The sequence below is a fragment of the Alligator mississippiensis genome, chromosome 10 (genome assembly GCF_030867095.1).
Source record: "Alligator mississippiensis isolate rAllMis1 chromosome 10, rAllMis1, whole genome shotgun sequence".
Classification (NCBI taxonomy): Eukaryota; Metazoa; Chordata; order Crocodylia; family Alligatoridae; genus Alligator; species Alligator mississippiensis.
Window position 1 is genome coordinate 35,940,207 of NC_081833.1, and position 26,245 is coordinate 35,966,451.

General features: G+C 49.6%; 1 protein-coding gene across 1 annotated transcript; it reads right to left on the reverse strand.

Moving 5' to 3' along the window:
• Positions 1–886: 886 nt before the first annotated feature.
• Positions 887–24,770, reverse strand: LOC109283544 (uncharacterized). Its single transcript, XM_059713647.1, has 19 exons — positions 24,251–24,770; positions 22,415–22,486; positions 22,063–22,170; positions 19,543–19,650; positions 18,049–18,141; positions 17,623–17,706; positions 15,016–15,120; positions 11,823–11,915; positions 11,381–11,464; positions 10,471–10,560; positions 10,029–10,082; positions 8,442–8,504; positions 7,228–7,344; positions 5,781–5,894; positions 4,591–4,680; positions 2,768–2,848; positions 2,424–2,477; positions 1,731–1,822; positions 887–1,198 (listed from the first exon to the last, which is right to left on the reverse strand). Exons 1-19 carry the CDS (start codon positions 24,290–24,292, stop codon positions 1,141–1,143), a joined length of 1,602 nt encoding a protein of 533 aa, XP_059569630.1. The 5' UTR covers positions 24,293–24,770; the 3' UTR covers positions 887–1,140.
• Positions 24,771–26,245: the final 1,475 nt, after the last annotated feature.

Genomic DNA, 26,245 nt, shown 5'->3' on the forward strand with positions numbered 1-26,245 from the left:
GAAAACCTGCCCTTGTCACTTCCCACCAAGTTCTCCCACATAGGGGCAGCTCCAATGTCCACTCGCTCTGATGCAGTGCAGTGCTGTGCAGGAGGGTTTGCACAGCTGTCCATGGGACTCCGCAGGCACTGCAGGGATCTGCCCACCCAGAGCAGTGATGCTCACTGCAGTGGAGCTGCCACCAGCCAGGGAAGAAGCCCTCTTCCAGGCCAGCTTCTCAATGCAGCTGGGAAAGCTGTGAGACCTGGCTCTGCTTTGCTGTGGGACTCAGCCCCAGCACTGAGACAAGACGAAGCCAGGGAAGAGAGACAAGAGTACAGCGGGTGCTGCAGGGACAGCAGAGGGTCCTGGCCTCTCCTCCTGCTGCAGACACTTCCGGTTCTTCCAGGGGTGCAGTGGTGTGGTCACACCCCCACATCCACTGCATAGCTCATATGCTGGTGACACTGTTTCCCTGCTGACCCAGATACCTGGGTGTCCTTGTGAATTGGGGCAGGAACTGAGATCAGACCATACCAAGGTAGCAGCCACTGAGGACTTTTTAGGTCCACAAAACAGGAAAGCAGAAGGCAGCATCCTCTGCACATGACTGCACGCAGGCTGTACCCCAGTCTGTGCATTCCCAATGCATTTTCCTTCCCACCTTCCAGAATGTGCCAAGGCCTGAAGGAGATGTGCACCAGCACTGGGGTAGAACAGGAAACCAGGGGTGGTCCCAACCATATCTACACACATGGCATGGCTCCACACAGAGGGAGCAGGATGGAACAACTGCTGCTTTGTTCCCAGCTGTCCCAGATGGATGTCAGTGCAGTTGCATTTTATGGACAGACTACAATAAATGGCTACATCTGTCTAAAGAAACACAGAGGCACATAAATAACCATCAATGTATATATAATACAAGGCAGTGCATGACAATGCAAAATAATATGAAATAATAAAATACAATATTACATAAAAAATACAATACAATATAAACTAACCTAACCTAACATAATATATAAGGGGAGAGGAGAGGCAGAGAGGGTGGTAAGGGGTGGAGAGGGATGGGTCTGAGCAGGGGGAGTAGCATTCAGGTGCTGATTTTCTGCCCTAACCACCTGCAGATTCATGTTCCTCACAGCTGCTCTCTCCTCCCTACACTGTGCAGCCCCCACATCGACTCCTCCAGACTTGATGCCCTACAGACCAGATCCTGAAACACAAAAAAGCAGCAGAAAAACTCTCAGCAACTTCCCAGGTGGCAAAGGAGGGGGAAAAAGCAAAGGGTGATTTATAGGGATGAGCAGAGACCACCATGCAGCTGGAATTGCTTGTCAGGCCCTTTAGCAAATAGTCTGAGGACAACCTTGATGACATGCAGGGCACCAGCCCATCAGAGCCTTCTTCACTCATCCATCCAGCCCAACTGGCTAGAAGTTAGTCCTGACTAACACCAGCAGAGTCACGAGAGTCAGAACCAGAGAGACAGGGTGGACCCCGCAAGCTGGTACTGTTCCCACAGCACTGACAGCTACTGCCTGCCTGGGACACATGTTCAAAATCCAGTCTCAAGCAGTGGGAACTGTCCCCAGGGGTAGGGGTAAGCAATGCCCACACAACACCTCCATGCAATGAGCAAGATTTCCCAAGGTGCCAAGAGGAGGCAGGCACCACACCCTGGGACCTCGCCCCACTGAGCTCTGCCACCAAGCAGCCATTGGGATTCTACTGTTCTCGCATCTTACCGGGGGGGAGCTGGTGGCCTTGGGTCCCAGTCTATGTTCCTGGTGGGGTGTGGGAAATGCCGGAGTACAGCCCCTAGGATTTTCTTCAGTGTCTGCAGTGAAAGGCATCATGACACGGCATCAGTAAAAGAGAAGAAAACTCATAGAATTAAAACCAATACAAAGCCATGGCCACAGCCCAATCCCCACTGAGCAACACCCCTGGCAGTACCCATAGCTGTGCCTGCGTGAGTGCCGACACAGCTCTCCGATGGGACACTGAAAGCCTCTGGCTCTGCTGCTGACCAGCAGTTCCATCCAGCTGTTCAGGTCTTGATCCCTGCTCCAGGGTCAGGCCTCCTAAACCTCTTGTTGCTGCAATCAATTCCTGCCCAGGGCCCCTTCCTAGAAGATGTGTCCTAGAAGACTTCCCCTGAGTCCCAAATCTGGGACTCCTACTAGGTGTCAAGAGACATCACTGGTGAGTAACACAAGCCAAGTCTAAGGGTAGAGGTGATAGAGCTGCCTTCAAAACTCAGCCAGCTCATGAGGCCAGCCACTTCTGCTTTACGCAAAGTCCCCATCACTATAAATCACATGAGGGCTTGGAAGCCCCCAATTCATGTAGGTCTGAAGATACTCTCTGTACAGGCCTGAGGCTGCATGAAGCAGTTACTGTAAGGGGGCACTGGGGGAGCTGAAGAGGAGACTAACCAAGGCCAGCAGTTTTCGGACGCTGCGCCAAGCTACAAAGTTTTTGCCTGGAATCTGGAAACAAAAGAAAGGAAACATTAAAATATTTCAGATTGACTCTCAGTTTCCCCAGTGAAAAGAAACATTCAGAACCAAGTCACAGAAAACAACTGAGAACAAGAGGCCAGCAGAATTCATGTGGGATCAAGTGAATTAGAAACCAGTACAATATAATTTCAGCTGAGTTGCCATGTGAAGATGTTCCAACCCATGCATGAAAGGCTAGTTTCGACTGCTTGCTTATTACAGTCATTGCTGGAGTGCAGGACTGGAAAAGCGGTTCACTGGTAAGAGACATATGATACCTTTTGCAATGACTCCAGGACATACTGGACCATCCCCTTCTCAGACGCTTTTGCTTCACCAGGACTCCAAACTGTTCCTGCCTGGAAAGTTTAGCACAATGTTACTGCCAGGACTGTGAAGTCTGAGAGGTGCCTTGGAGCCCCACTGTGTTAGGACTGGGACAACAGAAAACCGTCCCCCAACCCAGCACTTCCAGTCTCTGCTCAGGTGCTGCAACCAGGATAAATGGAAAGATACAGAAGCTGGTTGTGGAGAACATCTCCACGGGATTTCAGTTTCAACTCTATAAAAGAGGAGGAGGAGACGAATACCTGAGAAGTAAGAATTATTGTGCTTGAGCTCTTTTTTTTTTTTGGATCAGCTGCATGTTTGGAACAGACTGAGACAAGCTTTGGCCCGATATTGTCCACCGAACCCCTTACCTCTCGCATGTTTTCATCGTGGCAACACCACCACTCAAACCCTGTCACAACATGACGAAAAAACACTTTTGTTGGAAAAGATCTGAACTCAGAGAAAGGCCACACCTTCTGCCTCCTTGCTGCCTCCAAATCACCTCTTGTGCACACCAGGGACTGTACGTCCTCCTCCCTCAGACGGCCCCATTCTCCCTCACTCACACAGCACGTAGCTGTTAGCTGAGAGCCACCAGGCATCTTGCTCAAACACTCAGCCAAGGGCCCAGCACTGTGTGAGTGAGAAGGGACCAGGGGCTACAGGCAGAGAAGGCAGTCTCTGCAGTGTGCACCTGGGGGTTGTGCGGCGCTGAGTTACTGTGGACACAGGGACAGCTGGCCGTGTCTGCTCTATAAGAAGGGCACTGCACTGTCACTGCCACAAAATCCCAGCCTCAGCCCTGGAGCAGCTCCTGGCCCAGCCACGTGCCCTGCCAGCACCACTGGGGCTGGTCTCCATGGAGACCCTGGCCTGCGCTGTCACAGCCCCACTGCTCCTGGGGTCTCCATGGAGTCCAGCTGAAAATGCTGGCAGGGGCTGCTGGGAAATAGAGTCCGGCCACCGACTAGATTTGCCATTTTCCCCACCCCCGGTTTAGATTACGGTTTGTATGGGATGGTTTGGATAGGGTGGACCCTGCCTCAGGCAAGGGGTTCGGCTAGATGTGACCTCTGGAGGTCCCTTCCAGCCAAACATCTCGTGACTCTATGACTCCACCAAGACAACTCGTTTGATTAAAACCAACACAATTCCCTAGCCACAGTCCAATCCCCACTGACAGGCACCCCTGGCAATGCCCATGGATGTGCCCGGGTGAACACTGACACAGCTCGCAGACTGGTGCAGTCAAAACTGATGACTCCATTGCTAACCAGCACTTTCTTCCAGCACTTCAGCTCCTGGCCCCTGCTCCATCATGAGGCCTCCCAAACCTCACACAGTTGCTATCAGTTCCTGCCTAGGGCCCATCCCCAGATGATGTGCCTAAGGCTTCCCCTGAGTCCCAGCTGTGGGGCTACTAAACACCAAGAGACATTGCTGGTAACACCGCCATAATCTGAGGGCAGAAGTGATGGAGCTGCCTCTGAAGCTCATTCAGCTTCACCCAGGGCCACGTAACCATCTGAGTCTGCTCTGGGCTCCACCTGAGCCTGGCACAGGTCCCTGGTAGTACAGGGGAGACCCACATCCAGGTTCCAGTACAGGGAAGGGTCTCACCCATACAGTGGCTATGGAGAAACTGGGTGCTCTTGTAGCAGCTTCCCAAGAAGCAGGACAAGGACATCTCCAAGCCAAACGGTGCTGCAGCCAAGAAGCTGAATAAAAATTTTCCACATGAACCAGGAAAACTGAGTCTCAGACTCACCGACTCTTCCAATGAACAAGGCAACTCATTGGTCCTTCTGCTGGTGCCCCTCCCTGACATCCTGGGGCTTGGATCTGGAAAGAGGCAGGCCTGGAAAGTAAAATACAGAGTTAGCTCTTGGGCTCTGACAACACAGAACTCCTGGAGGGTCCCTGGGGTTTGGGTTGGGGCAGAGGGAGTATGTCCCCCACTATCCCAGCTGCTCCTGATCCAGGGCCAGAGCTGGCCCAGGCAGGAAGAGTCCAGTGCCCGTTCATTGGGAATAGCTCTGTGAGCATCTCACAGGTCAGATTTAGCAAAGCACTTTGACAGGGACAACACCTAGTTCCAAAATGCTTTCCCACCCAGTAGGAGGATGCCATAGAATTGGTCCAAAGTAACTTTCCAGGCTCAAATGGGGATTCTTAGATATCTGGGAGGAGACGGGGGGGGGGGGGGTAATTTGTTGCATCTTGTAAGTTCACAGACAAAGCATTTCTGTTCTGACCCTGCAGCTCTTTCCACGGGGCTATGTCCCACTGAAGCCAGGGGGATTCCTCCTCTGAGGAAAAGCCATGCATGGGGCCTTGTCACTACCTTCATAGATGTTAGGGCCGGAAGGGACCTCAATAGATCATCGAGTCCGACCCCCTGCATAGGCAGGAAAGAAATATCATGCACCTTAGTGCACGATATTTAGTAATGAGGGCAGGGGGTATATTAGTTTCCCAGACAAGACATTTGATGCACACTGGAGACTGCCAGACCCCAAAGCAAAGGCCTTCCCTCTGGCCTGATGACTTACTCTTCAGCCATGAACATGGCCTGGAGGAGGATCCTGTCTGATGGAAAATGGGGGAGTAAAGCATTGGGAACAGAGGATAGGATCATGAAGCAATGTGTTCCAGGACAGTCAGGGATGGGCCCTTCTTGTTATCATAGCTAAACAGAGAAGGTCTCAATATCTGCTGGGTAAATTCAACTCCACTCTGCAAAGCAATTGTTCGAGAGCAATGGGAGTCTTTTTCATGAACCTTGCTGATCTGAAGCCTGTGGGCCCTGGACACTGCTGCTTGGCCTGGGTCACATGAAAGATAGCCCCACCCCTCTGCCTCCAAGGAAAGAAGGTGAACATGGGAAACCCTCACACTCCGCTCACTGCTCTCTCGGGAAAACTGTGACCTGGTATTTTCCCTATTCATTTCCCTTACTTCAGCAGATGTTTGGTGGGACTCAGCCAGGCTCCCTCTACAAGCTGTAAAATGCACACAGGGCAACAAGCAGATGTCTCTCCGGGCTCGTCTCTCCTGCACCTTTGGTGATCCCTGAGTGGAGAGAGGGGGTTAGTTGTGTTAGACTGGAGTCAGACAGAAGGCAGGGCAGGAAGGCACCGTCTGTAGCAGTAAGGGTTAACTCCTTTCCTGAGGGTTGACATGAAGACATTGAAAAGGAGCTGTCAGCCATCTTTTTGTGGGTGTTAGTAGCTGCAATAAAGCCCTGTTGAGAGCAAGAAGTCTTCCTGCCTTTTCCTGAGCTATGAAACAGCACACCTTCAGGACTCACTGGTTCAAAGTGACCTGGGATGGTTTTGGGTCTGGGCACCTTCTGGAGAGAAATTCTCCCCTAACAGCACATGGAGTCCATTCTGCTCTGAGACAAAAACTCCATCCCGTTTCTCCTTCCTTCCTGACTCAACAGAAATGTGGTGCATTTTAGATTAAACACTTAGTTGCTTTTAAACACTTAAGAACTTTTAATGCAAGGTGGTTTGTGGTCTTGCAGGAGGAAGACGTGCACTCTTTTGGCGGGACTAGCTGTGGGGATCTCACAGGTCAGATTTACGAGCGCACTTGGACACGGACAACTCCTAGCTCCAAAATGCTTTCCCACATGCAAGTTAGATGTCATGGGATTGGTCCACAGTGTCTTTCTAGCCTGAATTAGGGCTTCATAGATATTCAGGAGGTGGAGAGGGGTAATTTGTTTCATTTTGTAACTTAACAAACACAGCATTTCTGTTCTGAACCTGCAGCTGTGGCCATGGGGCTGTGTCCCAATGAAGCCGGTGGAATCCTCACTTGAGGAAAAGTCTCGGATGAGGCCCTGTCACTAAGCTTCTGTATGGTGTCTAGGGATTAGGGCAGAGGTTATGTCCTTTTCACAGGCAGGACAACTGATCCACACAAGAGACTGCGGAAACCCCTGAAGGCTTTCCTCCTGACCTGATGACTTACAATATGGCCATGAACATGAACTGAAGAAGAATCCAGTTTGACAACAGGGAGGAAAAATTGGGAACACCAAGGAGAGGGTGGCTGGCAGCCTCTCAGCAGAGATGTCACGAAGCACAGGGTCCGGCACTGTCGGGTATGGGCCCTTCTTGTTACTGTAACTCAGCTACTACTGTGTACATTCAGCTCCACTCCATGAAGCATTTTTTCTAGGACAGGGGAAGTCTCTCTTTCATGAATCTTGCTGACCTTAAGCCCAGGGGTTCTGGGCACTGGTGCCTGGGTAACTTGGCCTGGGCCCCCACGAAAGACAGCTCCACCCCTCTGCCTCCAAGGAGAGGAGGTGAACGTGGGAAAGCCTCACACTCCACCCACTGCTCTCTTTGGAAAAACATAACTTGATGATTTTGCTATTCATTTCCCTTACCTCAGTGGATGTTTGGGGGGACTTAGCCAGGCTTTCTCTACAAGCTGCTCTAAAATGCACCCAGGGCAACAAGCAGATGTCTCTCCGGGCTCGTCTCTCCTGCACCTTTGGCGATCCCTGAGTGGAGAGAGGGGTCGGCTGTGTTAGACTGGAGTCTGGCAGAAGGTAGGGCAGGGGGGGCACCTTCACGACTAACTGGTTCAGAGAGATCTGGCGTTGGTATTGGGCCTGGACATCTGGACAGAAATTCTCCCCTGACAGTGCACAAGATCCATTCTGAGGTGACCCTTCATTTCTATGGGCAACCCATGTCTCAGTTCCCTTGGAAGAGGGGAATATGGTTCCTTTCAGTGAAGAGATTTGTATTTCCAAGACTGTTAGAGTCACAAATTGATGTGTCCATACTGAGGTGGTGTTAATTGTCACATGCATGTGTAATCAAGGCTGTTAGGAACATGATATTGTGAGAGAAGTTTTTATACTAAACTTTTTTCCACCAAATCTTAAGGCTAAGCTAATAAATGTTCGAAGGCATTTCAAATTCCTCCAATTCCATGACCTAAAAAAGGGGGAAGGGACAGAAGAGATGTAACACCTCGTTTCAGTATTTTTAACCTGAGATGGTTCACACTCCAGCTGCTCAACAACTTCGTGTGAGGCTTTACCTGAACATATTTGTTTTGAAATGCAGATCCCCAAATTGAAATGGAAATGTCAAAACATTCTTTGACTGCTTAGTTTGCTGGTAATTCCCCCAAAACTAGCTTTGCTTTGGCTGCCAGCCTGAAAAATCAAGTTCTCAGGCACTTCTCATGGACACACAGGGAAGATTTAACTTCAGAACTAAAGAGATATGGGAACATTTCCCTCAGGCCAAATAAAATGTAGCATTGTCTCTGGCTCAAGGTCTTCCTAACCCAGAAGAACCACTGCACCAGCACTGCTCAGCTTCCTTTCCAGGACCCATTCCCAAAAGACCAGCCTAATCCTGAGAGGGACAACAGCCCAGGTAGGGGCAGAAAACCAGCTGACACCCAGAGACAAGGGACTGTGCCTTACACCCTGAAGGGAGAGGGAGCATTTTTTAAAGCAAAGTTCACTGCACTGCGAATTCCCCTTATGCCTGGAGACAAGCAATCTCCAATGGCACAAAGTGATTCTACCTATGGAGCCAGAGCAGCACTCACTGTCAGCTGAAAGGGAAGCCAGGGTACCTGGGATGGGGCTGGTTTCACTGCCTGGCCATCCATGAAAGCAGGCTCTTTTTTTGCAGGAGTCTGAAAAGAGAAAACACAAGAAGTAGTCAGACAGTCTTCCAGGGGCTCTGTGCTCCAAGCCCAAGCAAAGCATTAAATAACAGAGAAAACACTGAAGTGAAGCAGCTGTGTCTGCTCTGTGAGGAGAGAAGGGCCAGATGACCGGGTGGTGGAGATTGGGGCTCAGGCAGATGCCAGTCCTTCCCAGAAAACTTGTCTGTAGGCACAGCACATTCCCACGGTTGTTTCCCTGTGGGGAATTTTAACCAGTCGAGCAGTTTCCAAATCCTGCTCCCACAGGTACAGGACCACATCTGCTCCACCAGCCAAGGGGAGATTGTGCCGTTAAACCAAGGGGATCACTCACAGCAATTCAAGCCACAGCTACGGCTCTAACCACCTGACAAAAGCCTCCTAAGTTCCTTGGGAGTTTCACCCATCCATTCAGGCTGCCAGCACAGGCGGCAAAACGTAGGGCAGTGATAGGGCAGGGAGGCAGCTCAGCCACGGCCTTCCTGCGGCTGCAGCGGGAGTGGGGAGGGGTGCCCACAGGCAGCAGTGAGGAAGGGAGTGGGGCTAGGGCTGGGGGAAGGGCCGGCACAAGCGCGGTTCCCACCAGTTCCAAGGCTGGTGCAGGGATGGGGCTGGCACAGCACCCTCCAGGGCCAAGGCTGACGTGTGGCCGGAGTCAGGGCCGGGGCGGCGCCCACTGGGGACAAGTCAGTGCAATGCCTACCAGGAACAGGGCCCGGGCCAGGGTCGGCACGGTGCCCGCTGAGGCTGGGAATGGGGCAGGGCCCTGGGGCTGGTGCAGTGCTGGGCAATGCCACCTCCCTCCATGGCACTTCCCCCCACAGACTTTTCTGTGGGGGTGGGGGCATGCGCATGCTCTGCCCACACAATTATTTTTCACCCCCCCCATTTGTTTTTCTTCCTCCAGGCTCTACTACCCGAGCTTACAGGTTTCAGGCTTGCAGACATTAGCTAACAGCCCCACGATGGGGTTTTATACATGTCTGTACAGAACATGAATCCTCTGACCCTTCAGTGCAAAAGTCTGAGAAAGGCGGAGCCTGCAAAGGGAAAATTTCTGTACAAGGTTTCCTGCATCATGAGCCTGGGAGAGGCTGGGCCACAAACCTCTGCTTCCAGCAGTACCAAAGGTCTGATCCCACATCACAAGGTTGGATTTTTTGGCAGGGGGACTAATGTGAGTGATGGCAGTGGCATGCTCCCAGATGGGAATTGGAAGGCATGTTGCATTTCTATCACCTTTTCTCTCTGTCCAAGCTGTGCACTTGGCTAGTAGTTGGTCCTGACTAATATCAGTAAAGTCCCATGAGTCAGAAACTTCCATCAGGGACATAAGGTGGCCCCCATGGGTTACTGTCCTCCCAGTACTGACAGCTGCTGCCTGCTGGGGTCACATGTTGGAAATCCAGCCTCCAGCAGTGTGAAGTGTCCCCATGGATAGGGGTAAGCAATGTCCACAGTCTGAGGGGATCCTAGACCAGGTTCAAGGAGCAACTGTGAAGGGAAACTCACCTCTGCCTGTCCCAGCTGCTTCCCTGACACAGCAGCTTCAGCGCTGTCTCTGTTCTGAAAAGATCGGGTCATTAGCAGAAGGCGCCTTTCATACACTCAGGCACTTGCTGACTAAGGAGTCGTCACTGATCAGTCTGCGCTTTTCCCTCACAGAAACTCCTCGAGATTGCAGATTCTCCACAGGGCTACGTGACCTTTCTAGTTAGCCCTGGACTCCATCTAAGCTCGGTACAGGTCACTGGCCGCACAGGGGTGCCTCGGCACTGAACTTCCAGCACAGAAGATGGTTTCACCCGTGCAGTGGCTAGGGGGAAGCTGGGCATTCACACATCAGTTATCCCAAATGGCAAGTCAAGCACATCTCCCAGGAAAGTGCTCCTGCAACTAAGAGGCTGAATTTAAAAAATGTCCCTGGGCCAGGAAACCTGACTTTCACACTCACCAATTTCTCCAAAGGGCGAGGCAATTCCTCTATTCTCCTGCTGGTGCCCCTCCCCGACATCCCTGGGCTGGGATCTGGAGTGACCCAAGCCTGGAAAGTAAAATACAGAGTTAGCTCTTGCACTGCGACAGCACAGAACCCCTGGAGGGTCCCTGGGGTTTGGGTTGGGGCAGAGGGAGTATGTCTCCCACTATCCCAGCTGCTGCTGCTCCTGAACCAGGGCCAGAGCTGCCCCAGGCAGGAAGAGTCCTGTGCCTGTTCACTAGGAATAGCTCTGTAGGCATCTCACAGGTCAGATTTAGCACTTGGACAGGGACAACTCCTAGCTGCAAAATGTTTTCCAACTTGCTAACTGGGTGCCATGGGATTGGTCCATAGCATTTCTGTTCTGACCTTGAAGCTCTGGCCATGGGACTGTGTCCCACTCAAGCCAGGGGGACAGTCACCTGAGGAAAAGTCTTGGATGGGGCCCTGTCACTAAGCTTCTGCACGGTGTTTAGGGATTAGAGCAGAGGCTATTTCCTTTTCACAGACAGGACAACTGATCCACACAGGAGACTGTGGAAACCCCAAAGGCCTTCCCTCTGACCTGATAAGTTACTCCTTGGCCATAAACATGACCTGGAGAAGGATCCTGTCTGACGGACAATAGGGGAGCAAACAGTTGGGAACTCAGAGGAGCAGAGGGCTGGCAGTCTCTGCCCAGAGAGCCATGAGGGAGAACACCCCAAGTAGGCTCAGAAAACCAGCTGACTGCCAGAAACAAGGGACACCTCATACCCTGAATGGAGGGGAAGCCTTTTTAAAAGCAGAGTTCACATTGTGAATTCTCCTCATACCTGGAGGCAATGGGTCCCCACAGGTAGAGATAAATTCTACCCACTGAACCACAGCAGTGTTCAACTATCACCTGAAGTGGAAGCCAGAGTCCCTGGGAAGGGGCTTCCTGACCTGCCTGGACATTCCTGGAAGCAGGCTCTTGTTTTGCCACAATCTAAAGAAAGAAAACACAAGTAGTCTGACAGTCTTCCAATGGTTCTGTGCCCCCAGCCAAAGAAAAGCATGAAATAACAGACAAAACACTGAAGGAAAGCCAGGAAACTCAGAGCAATGTATTCACTGGCTTCTTCAGGGTTTGTACCTGTCCTTACAGAAGATAATGGAGAAGAAACAACATATGGAACCCCTTTAACATCAACCCAATCCAATAGCAGTGTCAGAGTCATCCTTTAAAATAAATTCAGTATAAAAATCTTCATCCCACTTCAAGAGGGCAACTGTTGGCTATTTTTAATAAGCATCCTTACTGGTAAAATGAAGCAGTGACATCTTCCACTAAGGGGATTTCATACCTTCCTTCGAAGGGCTGGAGTGTGCTTTGCTCTCCGTGTTGGCATCTTACACGATGGTGCTTGACTTGAGCCTGGCTTGGGCTCTTTGCTTGCCTGGAAAGTGAAGCTTTGTGTTACTTGTGAGATTTTGGAACCCATAAAGCTACCAAGAAGTCCAAGAGCTTAGCAAAGGAGAAGCAGAAGAACATCATCCGGCGCTTAACATGGTGAATCATGTGCTGCAATAGTGAGAGGCAAAAAGATCCAGGGGCCATTTACAGGACAGGACAGGATTTGAAACTAGGTGAATAGCTAAACAAAGCCCCAGGAAGTCAATTAGTCTTTTTATTGACTTCTGTGGAGTTCTGATCCAGCCCTTGCAGAGACCAGCAGAGAAAATTGGGAGAGGCAATGCATTCATCAGTGAGTTAAATCACATTGTAAGAATATTTCAGCTAAGATGCTGTATAAAGGTGTCCACTCTGCTATTAGAAGGCACCTTTAGATTGATTTAATATAGAACTTCCTTCTGCATAGGATTTTAAAAGGCTTCATTTCCCTCAGGCCATGATCCCCTGCACTCACCAGCTGAAAAGCAACAATACCCTGCAAGCACTGTGCTCTGGGCAACATCATACTTTGCCCTCCTGCTCCACTTCAGTTGACCTTTCATGTCCTGGGCCTGTAAACTACTCCCAATGGTTTCACAAGCAGCATGTTGCTTGGGATTCATGAGCTGCATACCACTGGCTTAGGGACTAAGTAAGTTCTGTCTCTAGTGGGTTATGGAATAGAGAAAATCCCACACAATTTACTGATTTGTTTTGATGCACTGGCTGGGGGAGTAGTTAGTTGATTGCACGATTTCACAATGATTACACTCTTAATTCATACAACACAATTTTATTTTAAAATTCTTTGCTACGCATATAACACTGCTTAGCTTTAAGAAATACCACAAACATTAAAAACACAATAATTACATATATCAGAAACAATGCTCCGAATGCACTTCCTTCCCAAACAATGTTATAAGAATTATTATTACAAAAACAACTACAATTACAACTAAAAGTTAAATTTGAATCAATACTATTATTTTTATAATATACTTACAATCCTAGAATTCCAAGAAGCCAAACACCTAGATATGGTTTCATTCCTCAGTAGTACAATTTAATGGGTTGGCCTCAGTAGTATGGTTCAATGGGCTCGCCTCAGCAATACGATTCAATGGGCTGGCCTCAATACTGATAGGACTAAGTCCCCTTCCTTCAGTCCCTTTCGGGCGCTCTGCAGCTTCAGCGTGAACTAAGAGATTCGTGTTCACGGAGAGGGTGGTTCAGGTGATCAGTCTGATCCAGTCTACACTTGCGATTCTTCCTTTGTTGTTCTGCAAGTGAAGTTTACCTCCAATTTGGGAGAGTAGGTTACAGTTTTTATTGAGTGAGTTGCTGTCTTGAGCCACTCCTACCCAAACCTGTCATTACTCCCAAATTTGGGCTCCGATCTTACTTTACAGATTCTTTTGCTTGGTAATTAGTTTCTTTCTTGACCATTTTAATTACTTTGGGGAACTTCCATACCACTGCAAGTGACCTTTTCTTTCCAATCATGTCAAAAGGCCCTAGGGTTTGATCTCTCGGAACTCGGGATATTTGCTTAAGGGTCATTTTTAGGTTCTCTTTGTTAAAGGCCTCTAAAGATAAAATTCAAAAGTTAAGACTTTGAGCAAAGTCAGGACCTTCCGCACGTAGGCCAAAACAATGGCCTAGATAAGAAGATAAATCTTGTCTTCCTCCTAAACTGGCTAATGGGCAACTATTACAAACATTAAAACTATTTCATTCAATATGACAAGTTCCACAAAATTGGATTTCACATGGCTTACAATATAAAAACTGCTATTTACTTGGTCAGACCATAGGCTCATCTGGCCTAGTCTCCCATGTTGCACAGCAGCAAAGTTTGGATGCTGAAAGGGAGAGTGAACCGTGTATGACCAAGGTTTTCTTCCACTGTTCTTCTCTCACGTACATCTTCCAGCATTTAAGGCCTGGGATGTTCTGATTCAGAGCCTGTATCTGTAACTCCGTGCTAAATAGCTACTGATCCCCATTCCACCAAAAATTGTCCAAATATGTCCATGGCCACGTAAGATTTCAATGCAGCCTGCTATTTGAAGTTAAAGAATGCTTAAGTTCTAAAAGGTAACCTCAGTTTTAATTAAACCTTCCTGAGTTTGGACAGACATTGGCTCATGGAGGGACATGGTTTCATCATGTTGGAGTGAAAAATTCGGACTTGTAACAAGAGGGTGTTCCCCGCTAGAGGCTGGTTTATTGGAGCTCAAGGTGAGGGGAAGGAAGTGAGAATGGACAGTGAGTCTAGGCAAGGGGCACACAGCCCTTATGCACTGGGTACAAGATATAGTTATATGAGACCTGTTATGGCAACCATTAATAGTCACTGCTGTGTATAGAGTGGGTGCAGGGATTTCCCAGGACTCCAGGGATTTGGCTTTGTACATACCCAAGTTCCCACCCAGAGCTGTGCGTGGAGGATGTTATGACTGTAATGTAACAAAATGATAATATAGGAAGAATAAAGGCCTTGATTTTCCCACCCGGGCACCCGTGCATATGTTCTACTGAAGCTGATGGGATTCTGCACATCTATTGTTCTTCAAACAAGCTTTGATTTATACAACATGAGGAATATTGCAAGTGAGACTGAAAATCAGACTTTTTGTGGATAACAAACCTCCAGAAGGTTTAGATGTCCAGATCACTTGTGAAATAGCCTACCGCCACCCTAAATGAGCATCCACGGACTGAAGCTACACTTAAAATGTTGAATCCCCAAAGGGACTGTCCAGGAGGAGATGGAAGGAAGTTCCACATCCAAGGTAGAAGACAACAGCTTCTGGACTTGAATGACAGACTTACTTGCAGATCAGTGTCCAGCATAAAGCCTGATCTTCCCTGGTATTCAGGGCTAAAGTGCCGCTAGCTGGTAAGCTCATCGAAGGGTCAGTGTAACAGGCATTGATCCAGTGGTAAACTTCCACTTAACAAGCAAATCTTTCCGGATGCAAAAGTTCGCTCAGTCTGTACCAAGGTGTTACTGGGCATGGGGAGATTCTCCCTTGATAGTGCGCTGGGTCCATTATGTTCTGTGATAAAAACCCCTCCCGTATCCCCTTCCTTCCTACCTCAACAGAAATGCGGTACCTCTTGGCCACATTCCCTGAGATGTCTTCCTCAAGGGCATGATGCCCAAGAGTTAATTTTCTGGTGTCTCTCCTATGATGCGACTCCTGCAAGGAAACATCCACAGAGCAAGAGTGAGTGGAATCATGAGTAAGCCAATGAAACCAACAGCAGGCTCTCATCACACTTAGCTTTCCAAGGACAATCTTTGCATCTCCAGGTGCATGACTGCGGTGAATTATACAGTGGCCCCTAGATGGAAGCTGAGCTGAAGTCCTTCTCAGAATGACAATCAGGGGTGGGCAGAAGTTAAAGGAGTTCAAGTTACTGTGATGGGCACCATTACAATGGGAACAGCAAACTTCTCTCAGGAGATGGGAATGGACATCCAAGACAGACTTTCTGTGTGGAAGCTGAGGTGGCCCTTCATGCTCATGGGCAGCCCCTTCTCCAATTACCCTTGGAAGAATCGAATATGGTTCCCTTTAGTTGAGGAATTTGTATTTCAGAGACTCTCAGAAATGCAAGCAGATGCTTCCACACTGAGGTAGTGTTAAGTATGTCATGCATGTGAAATCAAGACTCTTACAAGCACAATGGCAAGACAAAATTCTTTGCACTAAAATTTTTTTTCACCAAGCATAAAGCTAAGCAAAGCATTCTGTGAAGGCATTTGAAAATCCTCCAATTCCATTGCCTAAGAAAATGGAAAAAAGAACAAAACAAATGTAACACTTCAGTTCAGTATTTTTAAAATGAGATGGTTCATATGTTAGCTGAAAAACAACTTTGTTTGATACTTCACCTGAATGTGTTTGTTTTGAAATGCAAATCCCTAAATTAAAATGAAATTCTTTGACTTCTTAGTTTGCTAGTAATTCCCCCAAACGTACCTTTGTTTTGACCACCAGCCTGAAAAATCAAGTCCTCAGACCATAGGCGGTGTAAGAAAAAAAATTGCAGGGGGTGGGGCTGAGCATGCATACATGCATGCATGCACACACCCCCACCCCCACCATGGGAAAGTCTGACGGGGGAGGGGAAAGGGCCAGGGGGGTAGCGGCATCCCCTGGCCACCTCCTGGTCCTGACCGCACCAGCCTTGGCTGCCACACCGGCCACAGCTGCCTCCCAGCCCCAGCTGCACCAGTCCCCACCCCACCAGTCCTGGCCCTGGCCCCGACCCCAGCCCTGGCCCCGGCCCCGGCCCCCGACCCTGGCTGCCTCCCAGCCCTGGCTGCACCAACCCCAGCTGCCTCCCCACCCTGGCCCCAGCTGTGCATCACCCGGGGGGACCCAGAGCTGGGGGCCAGAGCAGGGCCAGCCTTGGCTGCACCGCCGCTGGAGGGGACGGAGACCCCGGGATCCCCACACCCGCCTCATCCTCCGTAAGAACCCCACCTTCCACCGCCTATGCCTCAGACACTTCTCATGGACAGACAGGTGAGATTTAGCTTCAGACCTGAACAGAAACTGTAGCATTTCCCTCATGCAAAACAGAGCAAAGCATCTCCTCTGGCTAAAGCTCTCCCAGACAACAGATAGAATCATAGAATCATAGAAGTCGGGTCAGAAGGGACCTTGTAGATCTTCAAGTCCGACCCCCTGCCTGGGCAGGAGGAAAACTGGGCTCAAATGACCCCAGCCAGGTAGGCATCGAGCTGCTTCTTAAAGACCCCCAGGGTAGGAGCCGGCACCACTTCCCTTGGAAGTTGGTTCCAGATCCTAGCCGCCCTAACTGTGAAGTAGTTCTTACGGATGTCTAATCTAAACCTACTCTCCAACAACTTGTGGCTGTTATTCCTTGTTATCCTGGGGGGGCGCTAGGGGAAACAAGGTCTCCCCCAAACCCTTCTGGTCCCCCCTAGTAAGTTTATAGACAGCCACAAGGTCCCCCCTCAGCCTTCTCTTGTGAAGGCTGAACATGTTCGGGTCCCGTAGCCTCTCATTGTAAGGTCTGTCCTGCTGTCCCCAGATCATGCGGGTGGCCCTCCTCTGGACCCTCTCAATGTTGTCCACATCCCTCTTGAAGTGCGGCGCCCAGAACTGGACACAGTACTCCAGCTGTGGCCTGACCAGTGTCGTGTAGAGGGGGAGGATCACCTCCTTGGCCCTACTTGAGATGCACCTGTGGATGCACGATGGGGTCCAGTTAGCCCTGCCGACTGTGACCTCGCATTGTCGGCCCATGTTCATCTTGGAGTCAACGATAACTCCAAGATCCCTTTCTGCCTCCGTGCTCTCAAGAAGGGAGTTACCCATCTTATAAGTGTGCTGCTGGTTACTACTGCCCAAGTGCAGCACCCTGCACTTGTCCATATTGAAACGCAGTCCGTATCGTTACTCAGCTTTCTTTCCAGTGGGCCCATTCCTAAAAGACAAGGCTAAATCCTGAGAGGGAGAACAGCCCAGGTAGGGGCAGAAAACCAGCTGACACCTAGAAAGAAGGAACTATATGCTTTTCATTCTTATCCAAAAATGCTTGGAGGGGGAGCATTTTTCAAAGCAGAGCTCACAACACTATGGATTTTCCATATGCCTGGATGCAATGAGCCCCCACAGGGGGAAAGAGATTCTACCTACTGAAGCACAGCAGCATTCAATTGTCACCTGAAATAGAAGCCAGGATCCTTGGGAAGGGGTTGATGCAACTGCCTGGCCATCCTTGGAAGCAGGCTCTTGTTTTGCCACAATCTACAGAAAGAAAACACAGTTAGACTATCTTCCAAGGCAAAGTAAATCATTCAATAACAGGCAAAACACTTAAAGAAAGGCAGGAAACTAAAGCAATGTATTCACTAGCTTCTCCAGGGCTTGTACCTGTCCTTACAGAAGACAATGGAGAAGAAACAACACATAAAATTCCTTTAACATCAACCCAATCCAGTAGCAGGGTCAGAGTCATCATTTAAAGTAATTCTGTATAAAAATCTCCAGCCAGTCTGAACAGGGCAACTGTCAGTTACATTTAATAAGCATCCTTCCTGATGAAATGTAAAATGCAAAGGTGCCATTACCTCTAAGAGGATTTCATACCTTCCTCCGTAGGGCAGGAGTATGCTTGGCTCTCCATGTCTGCATCTTACACGATGGTGCTTGGCTTGAGCCAGGCATGGGCTTCTTTCTTGCCTGAAAAGTGAAGTTTTGTGTTACTTGTAAGACTTTAGAACCCAGAAAGCTGCCTGAGAAGCCAAGAGCTTAGCAAAGGAGAAGTAGAAGAACATCACCCAGTGCTTAAGATGGCAAAACATATGCTGCAATAAGTGAGAGGTGGAAAGCTCCAGGGACCATTACAACCAGCACTAGAACATTAGAAACAAGGTCAAGAGCTAAGCAAAGCCCCAGGAAGTCAATGAGTCTCTTCATTGACTTGTATGGAGTTTGGATCTAGTCCCTGCAGAGACCAGCAGAGAAAAAATGGGAGGCACAATTCTTTCATCAGGGTGTTTACTGGAAATATGTCCATGGCAATGCAGGACTTCAGTCCAGCCTGGTGTTTTATGACAAAGAACACTTAGGTTCTAAAAGAAAACCTCAACTTTAACTAAACCTTCCTGAGTTTTGCTTGTGCAGGAACAAGGTTTCATCCTCTTGGGCTGAACATTTTGAATTTGTAGCAAGAGGGTGCTCATAGGAAGACACTGGTTTATTGGAGCTCAAACTGAGGGAAAAGAAAGGAGAATGGAAGATGAGTCTAGGCAGTGAGGCCACAGCCCTTCTGCACATAGTGCAGGATATTGTCATACAAGGCTTAGCTGCTCCTGTTATGGCAACTGTTAGAAGTCACTGCCGTGTAAACAGCAGGTGCAGAGAATGGTGAGTGTGTGTCCAGGGCTCCAAGACATGTACTTTGTACATGTTTGAGTTCTCACCCAGAACTGTGCACTGAGTTTCTTCTGCAGGACTTTTGCATATAAGAAAATAATCTTATAACAAGAGCAGGGGCCTTGATTTTGCTACCCTGGCTCCCATGCATGTTCCTCTGAAGCTGCTGGGATTACTCACATCTACTGTTCTTCAAACATAAGGGACTTTCAAGTGAGACTGAAAACCAGATGTTTGGTGGATAACAAACCTCCAGCAGGTTTGGATGTCCAGATTCCTTGTGAAGCACCCACCACCACCCAAATGAGCATCCATGGGCTGACACTAGACTTCAGAAATAGCATCTCCAAAGGGACTCTCTGGTAGGAGACAGAAGAAAGTTCCACATCCAAAGTAGCAGAAAACAACTTCTGCACTTGAACAAGGGACTTGCAGGTGAGCATCCAGCATAAAACTTTGTCTTTGACTACAACAGCTAAAGCGCTGCTAGCTAATAAGCTCATGGAACCATCTTTGTGACAGGCATTGGTCCAGTGATAAACCTCCACTTGGCAGACAAATCTTTCCAGATGCAAAAGTTCCCTCGGTCTGTACCAAGGTGGTGCTGGGCCTGGGCACCTTCTGGAGAGAAATTCTCCCCTGACAGTGCACTGGGTTCATTCTGCTCTGCAACAAAAAGCTCGTTCCATTCCCCTCCCACCCTACCTCAGCACAAAGACGGTGAATCTCAACCGGTCTGGACAAGACCTCTCCTCCCAGTTGGATGTGATGTCCAGGAGGGGTTTTTCCGGTATCCACAGCATGTTGGGATGCCTGCAGTGAAACACAGTGATAGAACATGAGCGTGTGCAATCAAGAGTGAGTCAACTAAACCAATAGTAGGTGCAAGTCGCACTTAGCTCCCCACTGACAAACCTCAGTATCTCCAGCTGTGTGACTGCAGCCAGCTATACGGTGGTCCATCTATGAGAGCCAAGCTACCACTATGCAGAGTCCAGGGAAGCCCCTCTCAAGGGAAGAATCTGAGTGTGTACTAAGAATCATTTCCTGCCCCCAACAAGAGAAATGTATGGGCACAGCTCAGGGAGAGATAGAGGAGGTAGGTGCAGAGCATCATGGGGTCAGTGGCAATACTAGTCATATCCTGTTCTGTGGTTTGCAGACTCCAAGCACTAGGAAAGGCAGCTGCAGCCCATGGGAAGTGAAATTCTCATTCTGATTTCTGCATTGGCCAGTGCTGCTGAAAAGCAGGTAGAGTGGGGTTGTTCAACTGGCAGCCGCAGAGGGCACCTCTCCCACTGCCACATGGCAGGGACATGCCCAGAATTCCATGTACCAGTGACACAGCCTGTGCAGTAAGGAGTGTGTGGGGACTCCTGGGGGTCTGGCTATTGATGGCTACAGAATGATATTTAGAGGTATACTTTTGGGTATTGGCTTGTAAGTAAAGTAGATATTACATTAGAACAATGGTCCAGAGCAATGGCAAGGATTAATTGATTTCTAAAAGCCTATTTCATAGATGATTCATAGATTCATAGATGTTAAGGTCGGAAGGGACCTCAATAGATCATCGAGTCTGACCCCCTGCATAGGCAGGAAAGAGTGCTGGGTCTAGATGACCCCAGCTAGATGCTCATCTAACCTCCTCTTGAAGACCCCCAGGGTAGGGAAGAGCACCACCTCCCTTGGGAGCCCGTTCCAGACCTTGGCCACTCGAACTGTGAAGAAGTTCTTCCTAATGTCCAATCTAAATCTGCTCTCTGCTAGCTTGTGGCCATTATTTCTTGTAACCCCCTGGGGCACCTTGGTGAATAAATACTCACCAATTCCCTTCTGTGCCCCCATGATGAACTTATAGGCAGCCACAAGGTCGCCTCTCAACCTTCTCTTGCGGAGGCTGAAAAGGTCCAGTTTCTCTAGTCTCTCCTCATAGGGCTTGGTCTGCAGGCCCTTAACTATACGAGTTGCCCTTCTCTGGACCCTCTCCAGGTTATCCGCATCCCTCTTGAATTGCGGCGCCCAGAATTGCACGCAGTACTCCAACTACGGTCTGACCAGCGCCCAATAGAGGGGAAGTATCACCTCCTTGGACCTATTCATCATGCATCTGCTGTTGCATGATAAAGTGCCATTGGCTTTTCTGATGGCTGACAAAGTTTCCTTCAAGGTAAGCAGCAAAGAGACACACAGACTGGGAAATTGAAGACATGAACAGTGTACCCAAACAGAGATAAGGGACTCTGCAGCATTGGCATTAGGTCACAGTGCCAAATTGCAGAGCCCTTGGGATTTCTGGTTTTGGTAAACAGATCAAATTAGGAGAGACTGGAAAAAGCCCAAATTAAGATGTGTGCATGTGATGGGTTTGTTGGAACAAAGAAATATGCTGACAGGACAGAATGTAGACAGCATGACGACTACAGTGGACAGTGGACACACCACCATGGACAGTGGGCACACCACCAGCCCATCTCACACACCCCAGCCAGGCCTCAATCTCCAACCTCCAGGCTGCTGACAGCTGACATTCAAGAGAGAACCTCAGAGTGAAGCTCATGTACTAGCCACATGTAACTTGACTCTGTGACAGTTCTAGGACTGGTCAATGTAAACTTGTTTGCATTATTCTTATTTGCTATTCCCGTGTATCAATAAAATTTGCCTATTATTGAATGGAGAGGTTGTGGTCAGTCTGACAGTTTTGGGTCTGCCTGGAACAAGGTACCTGGGTCAGAAATCCAGTGCCAACAGCTATGCCAGCATCTGGACTATGCCATGGACCTGGTAAAGTGACCAGTCAAGTTACCAATGGTCCTAGTGAAAAAGGGAGAATTATGTGTCCTACAAGTGTGATGATGCTATGGCCTGGTCTCTTGAGGCAAGAGGTAGCTTTATACAACTGTCTCTTCTGCAGGCTTTGTGGTATGAATGATGCATGCGTGTTTTATAGCCGCAGCCCTGGGGTGCTCTTCATGGCATTGTCTATCCCAGGGCTGCCCAATTTCCCTGTATCTGGGCCGCATGCCTAAAGGGCTGCACCTGCAATGCAAGTCATGCAGGCCAAACCAGGGTGAGACACGGGCCCCTGTGATGTGCAGGCACCCACACTGCTACACTGCATGGCACCCCCCCACCCACTGCTGCACCTTCAAGCAGGAAAGTGTCCCCTGGGTCCATTCTGCTCTGTGACATGAAGCCCCTTCCATTCCCCTGCTTTCCTACCTCAGCAGAAAGGCAGCAAATCTTATTCGGACTCACTGAGGCCTCTTCCTCCTGGTGGACACGACGTCCAAGCTGGGTTTTGTTGGTGTTTGAGGTCTGTTGAGATGCCTGTGAGGAAACACATGGACAGAGCATAAGTGAGGGGGATCAAAAGTGAGCCACAGCCCCCCGAGCCACCCACTGTTCAGATGTCTCCACGGCTGCAATGTGTGGGCACCTCTCATCTAGTGCCTGGAGTCTTCACCTTCCCACCAATGTACCCACTGGAGGGACCTGCTGTCCTTCCCTGACAGTGTAGCATGTCCATTCTGTTCTGTGACAAAAAACCCCATCAATTTCCCTTCCTTCTTACCTCTATAGAAAGGCGGCGAATCTTGGCCCGTTTTGGGATAATGGATTGTTCCTTGTGGAGGTGCTGTCCATGCTGGGTTGGGTGGGATGTCAGCAAGGAAAGACAGTGACACTGCATTAGTGAGCAGGATCAAGGGTGAGTCCCAGGCCTGCAGGCTATGTACCACATAGTCATCCCACCCCCTCAACTGCTGCACTGCATGCCAGGGGTGGCTGCCAGACCCACCCTATGCCCTGTATTGATAGGGAATTCAGAAAGGGATAGGAGCACAGGCAGGAAAGAAAGGGAAAGAACAGGTAAGAGTGTCCAACTCCACAGAGTCCAATAAACTGTGTCCTTGACTGCTTTAGACACTACCTTCAGTAACCCCTGCACCATCATCAATGAGCTGATAAAGTTTGTGGAGGTCCCAGAGCAAAGAGCAGTAGCAACTGCTTTGAAGGACAGGAGAAGTATTTTAAATACTCTTGATCAGCTGGAGACAAAATCTAAAATCAGCAAGATGGAATTCAACAGACACGTGCAGTATAAGAATTATATGGCAGAGAAATGAAATACAGAATGGTGAATACCAGGGTGGGCAGAAAAAGGGCTGGGATTTGGAGTGGAACAGAAACAAAGTGAGGCACCCAAAAAAAAGGTTGGATGTCATTCCAGCTTGTCCTGACAGGCATGAATGCCACGTGCCCCTGGAGGCTGGGGGGGCACGGCATCCGCCCACAGACAGCAGCAGCAGAGGCATGGCAGCGGCAAGCGGAGAGCTCCTGCAGGTGGCCGCAGCGGTGTTGAGGGTGGGCAGGGCCAGGGAGGTAGCAAGTGCAGACCAGTGGTTGGCAACTACACACAGATGCCGCTGGCAGCGGTGGCAGTGGCCAGCAGCCATCAGGGACCACCCGGAGACGTTGGCAGTGTTAACGGCAAGGGGGCAGAGGTGGTGAGTGGCGAGCACCCACAGGTGCCGCCAGCAGCGTTGGTGGCACTTTTTGCAGGGGGGTGTAATCCCAAGCTCAGTGGTGCATGTGCACCCACATGCACCCCCTATGTGTCGCCAATGTTGACAGGTACATTGTCCAACATGAGAAGCAACTCTGCTCTCCCCAGTGCTGGGAGGGCTCAGCTGGAGCCCCACGTCCTGTTCTGGACCCCAGACTTTCGGAGAAGTCGACATACTGGGGGGAGAGAAGAAGGGCTTGAATGAGAAGAGGCTTGGAAGGCATGACTCACATGAAAAGACGGAAGGAACTGGATTTACTTCCTTTTCCTAGCAGCCTAGAGTTGAGGGGGACATAGGTTCCCAACCTTTAAAGGTGTGAAAGAGTTATTTCTAAAAATGATATGATTCTTTGTTCCCAGGGAGAAGCATGAGAACAAACCATCTTAAAGGAAGTTCAAAATAGGGAGACTTTCTAGCTGTAAGGATAACTGTGGACTGGAAGATTGTGTGGAATTACCTTCACTGCAGGATTTTAAGACCAGGAGAGACACCCCCCTGTCTGTGGTGATCTAGGTGTCACTGATCCTGCCTACAAGCAAGGGGATGGACTGGATGATGCCTTGAGCTGCCTGCTGACCCTGAAAATTCCCCACAGGGCCCCGCTCTAGCTGCCGAATCTGACCATCCTCTGTTCTGATGTCCCCTATTCCTCTCCCATCTGTCCTTCCTCCCCACCCTGCCCATCCTCAAGGTCTTCTGCCATGTTTCTCTTCTCAACAGGTACAGCTATTCCACCATCATCTCCACACCCCTTCCCCTCCCTCTGGACCCTTGTCCATCCTATCCACCCCCATTTCTTTCACCACCCCAAATCTCACCCTCCAGATACCATCTCTTCTTACCTGTTGCTGAACCCGATGAAAAAAATGTCCAGTTAATGCCATTGTTTGACACCTGGGACAGGGAGGGGAAGGAGTAACCCCTGCTCCTGAGCCCAGAAGATCCCTCCCCTTCACACCCTGTGTCTCAGCTCCTGACACCCACAGAAGCACAGCAGGGATCCTGATGCTGTGGATAAACTACTGCACCCTGAACAGCACTGAGCACAGATGGCAGCTTCCACCTCCGACCACCTCTGCCTCCGCACTGAACTCAGCTGGCCACAGAGCCCTTGTGTGCCTCTGTCTCCATGGACACCGGAACCCGCCATGACATCACAACTGGACAGCAGTTGGTGACAGCATAGAGGTGGGGAGTGGGCAGGAAGGATGGGAAGAGAGGGGGACGAAGAGAGGGTTTCTCCCACTCAGTCCCAGGGGTTTGTGTGCCCAGACTAGGGATCCAGTGGAGTCTGAAGAAGAAACTTGGACATTTGCTTCAGCCTCACCCCCTGGAAAAATCATGGAGCAGATCCTCAAGGAATTCATCTAGAAGCACTTGGAGAAGAAGGTCATTAGGAACAGTCAGCATGGATTCACCAAAGGCAAGCCATGCATGACTAACTTAATCGTCTTCTATGATGAGCTGACTGGCTCTGTGGATGCAGGGAGACCAGTACCTTGACTTCAGCAAGGCTTTTGATACCGTCTCCCACAGCATTCTCCCAGATAAGCTAAGGAAGTGCGAGCTGGATGAATGGACTGTAAGGTGGAGAGAAAACTGGTTGGAGCATCAGGCTTACAAGGTAGTAGTCCATGGCTTGATGTCTATTTGGCAGCTGGTATCAAGTGGAGTGCCCCAGGGGGTCGGTCCTGGGTCCAAGTTTGTTCAATACCTTCATCAACAACCTGGAAGATGGCAGACAGCAGTGGTTGTCAACTGGGGGTACTGCCCGGGTTCCACCTGTCCCCTGACCCGGCCTGGCCAGGGCCCCATTTATCCCAACCCCTGCCCCTGTCTGTGCCCCACTCCCTCCCTTGCCGCAGGGGCCTCGATCTGCCCCCAACCCTTGGCCCTTTCCCCTCCCCCAAAGCTTTATCTGCTGCAGGGGTGAAGAGGGTACACACATGCTCAGTCCCCTCCCCAAATAATTTTAACATAAAGGGGTACATGAGCAGAAACTTTGAGGCAGAAGGGGTACACTTGTTAAAAAAGGTTGAAAATCCCTGGCATAGTGTGTATACTCAGCAAGTTTGCAAATGACACCAAACTAGGGGGTGTAGAAGATATGCTGGAGGGTAGGTCTAGGATTCGGAGTGACCTAGACAAACTGGAGGATTGGGACAAAAGAAGTCTCATGAGGTTCAATAAGGACAAGTGCAAAGTCTTGCACTTAGGGTGGAAGAATCCCATGCACCGCTACAGCCTGGGATCTGGTTTGTTGGGCAGCAGCTCTGCAGAAAAGGACCTGTTGGTTACAGTGGACAATAACCCAAATAGGAGCCAACAGTGCGCCTGTGTTGTCAAGAAGGCTAATGGCATACTGGGCTACATTGGTACGGGTGTTGCCACCGGGTAAAGAGAAGTAATTATTCCGTTCTGTTCAGCACTCGTGAGGCCACATCTGGGGTATTGTGTCCAGTTTAGGGCCACCCACTACAGAAAGGATGTGAAAAAATTGGAGAGAGTTCAGCGAAGGGCAATGGAAATGGTTTGGAGGGCTGGGGCACATGACTTGTGAGGATAGGCTGAGAATACTGGGCTTACTTAGTCTAGAGAAAAGAAGACAGAGAGGATTCAATAGCAGCCTTCAACTACCTGAAGTGTGATTCCAACAAGGATGGAGCTAGACTGTTCTCAGTGGTGACAGATGACAGAACAGGAAGCAATGGTTTCAAGGTGCAGCAAGGGAAGTTTAGGTTAGATATTAGGAAGAATTTTCTTACTAGGAGGGTAGTAAAAAACTGGAACAGATTACCCAGAGAGGTGGTGGAAGCTCCATCCCTGGAGGTTTTTAA

Coding starts and splice junctions, on each gene's coding strand:
- LOC109283544 (XM_059713647.1), bottom strand. CDS start 24,292: ATGGCATTAACTGGACATTTTTTTCATCGGGTTCAGCAACAG. Junction 10,561..11,380: donor GACTCTGGCTTCCACTTCAG/GTGATAGTTGAA, acceptor TTTACTTTCCAG/GCTTGGGTCACTCCAGATCC. Junction 1,823..2,423: donor TCCGAAAACTGCTGGCCTTG/GTTAGTCTCCTC, acceptor CTTTCACTGCAG/ACACTGAAGAAAATCCTAGG.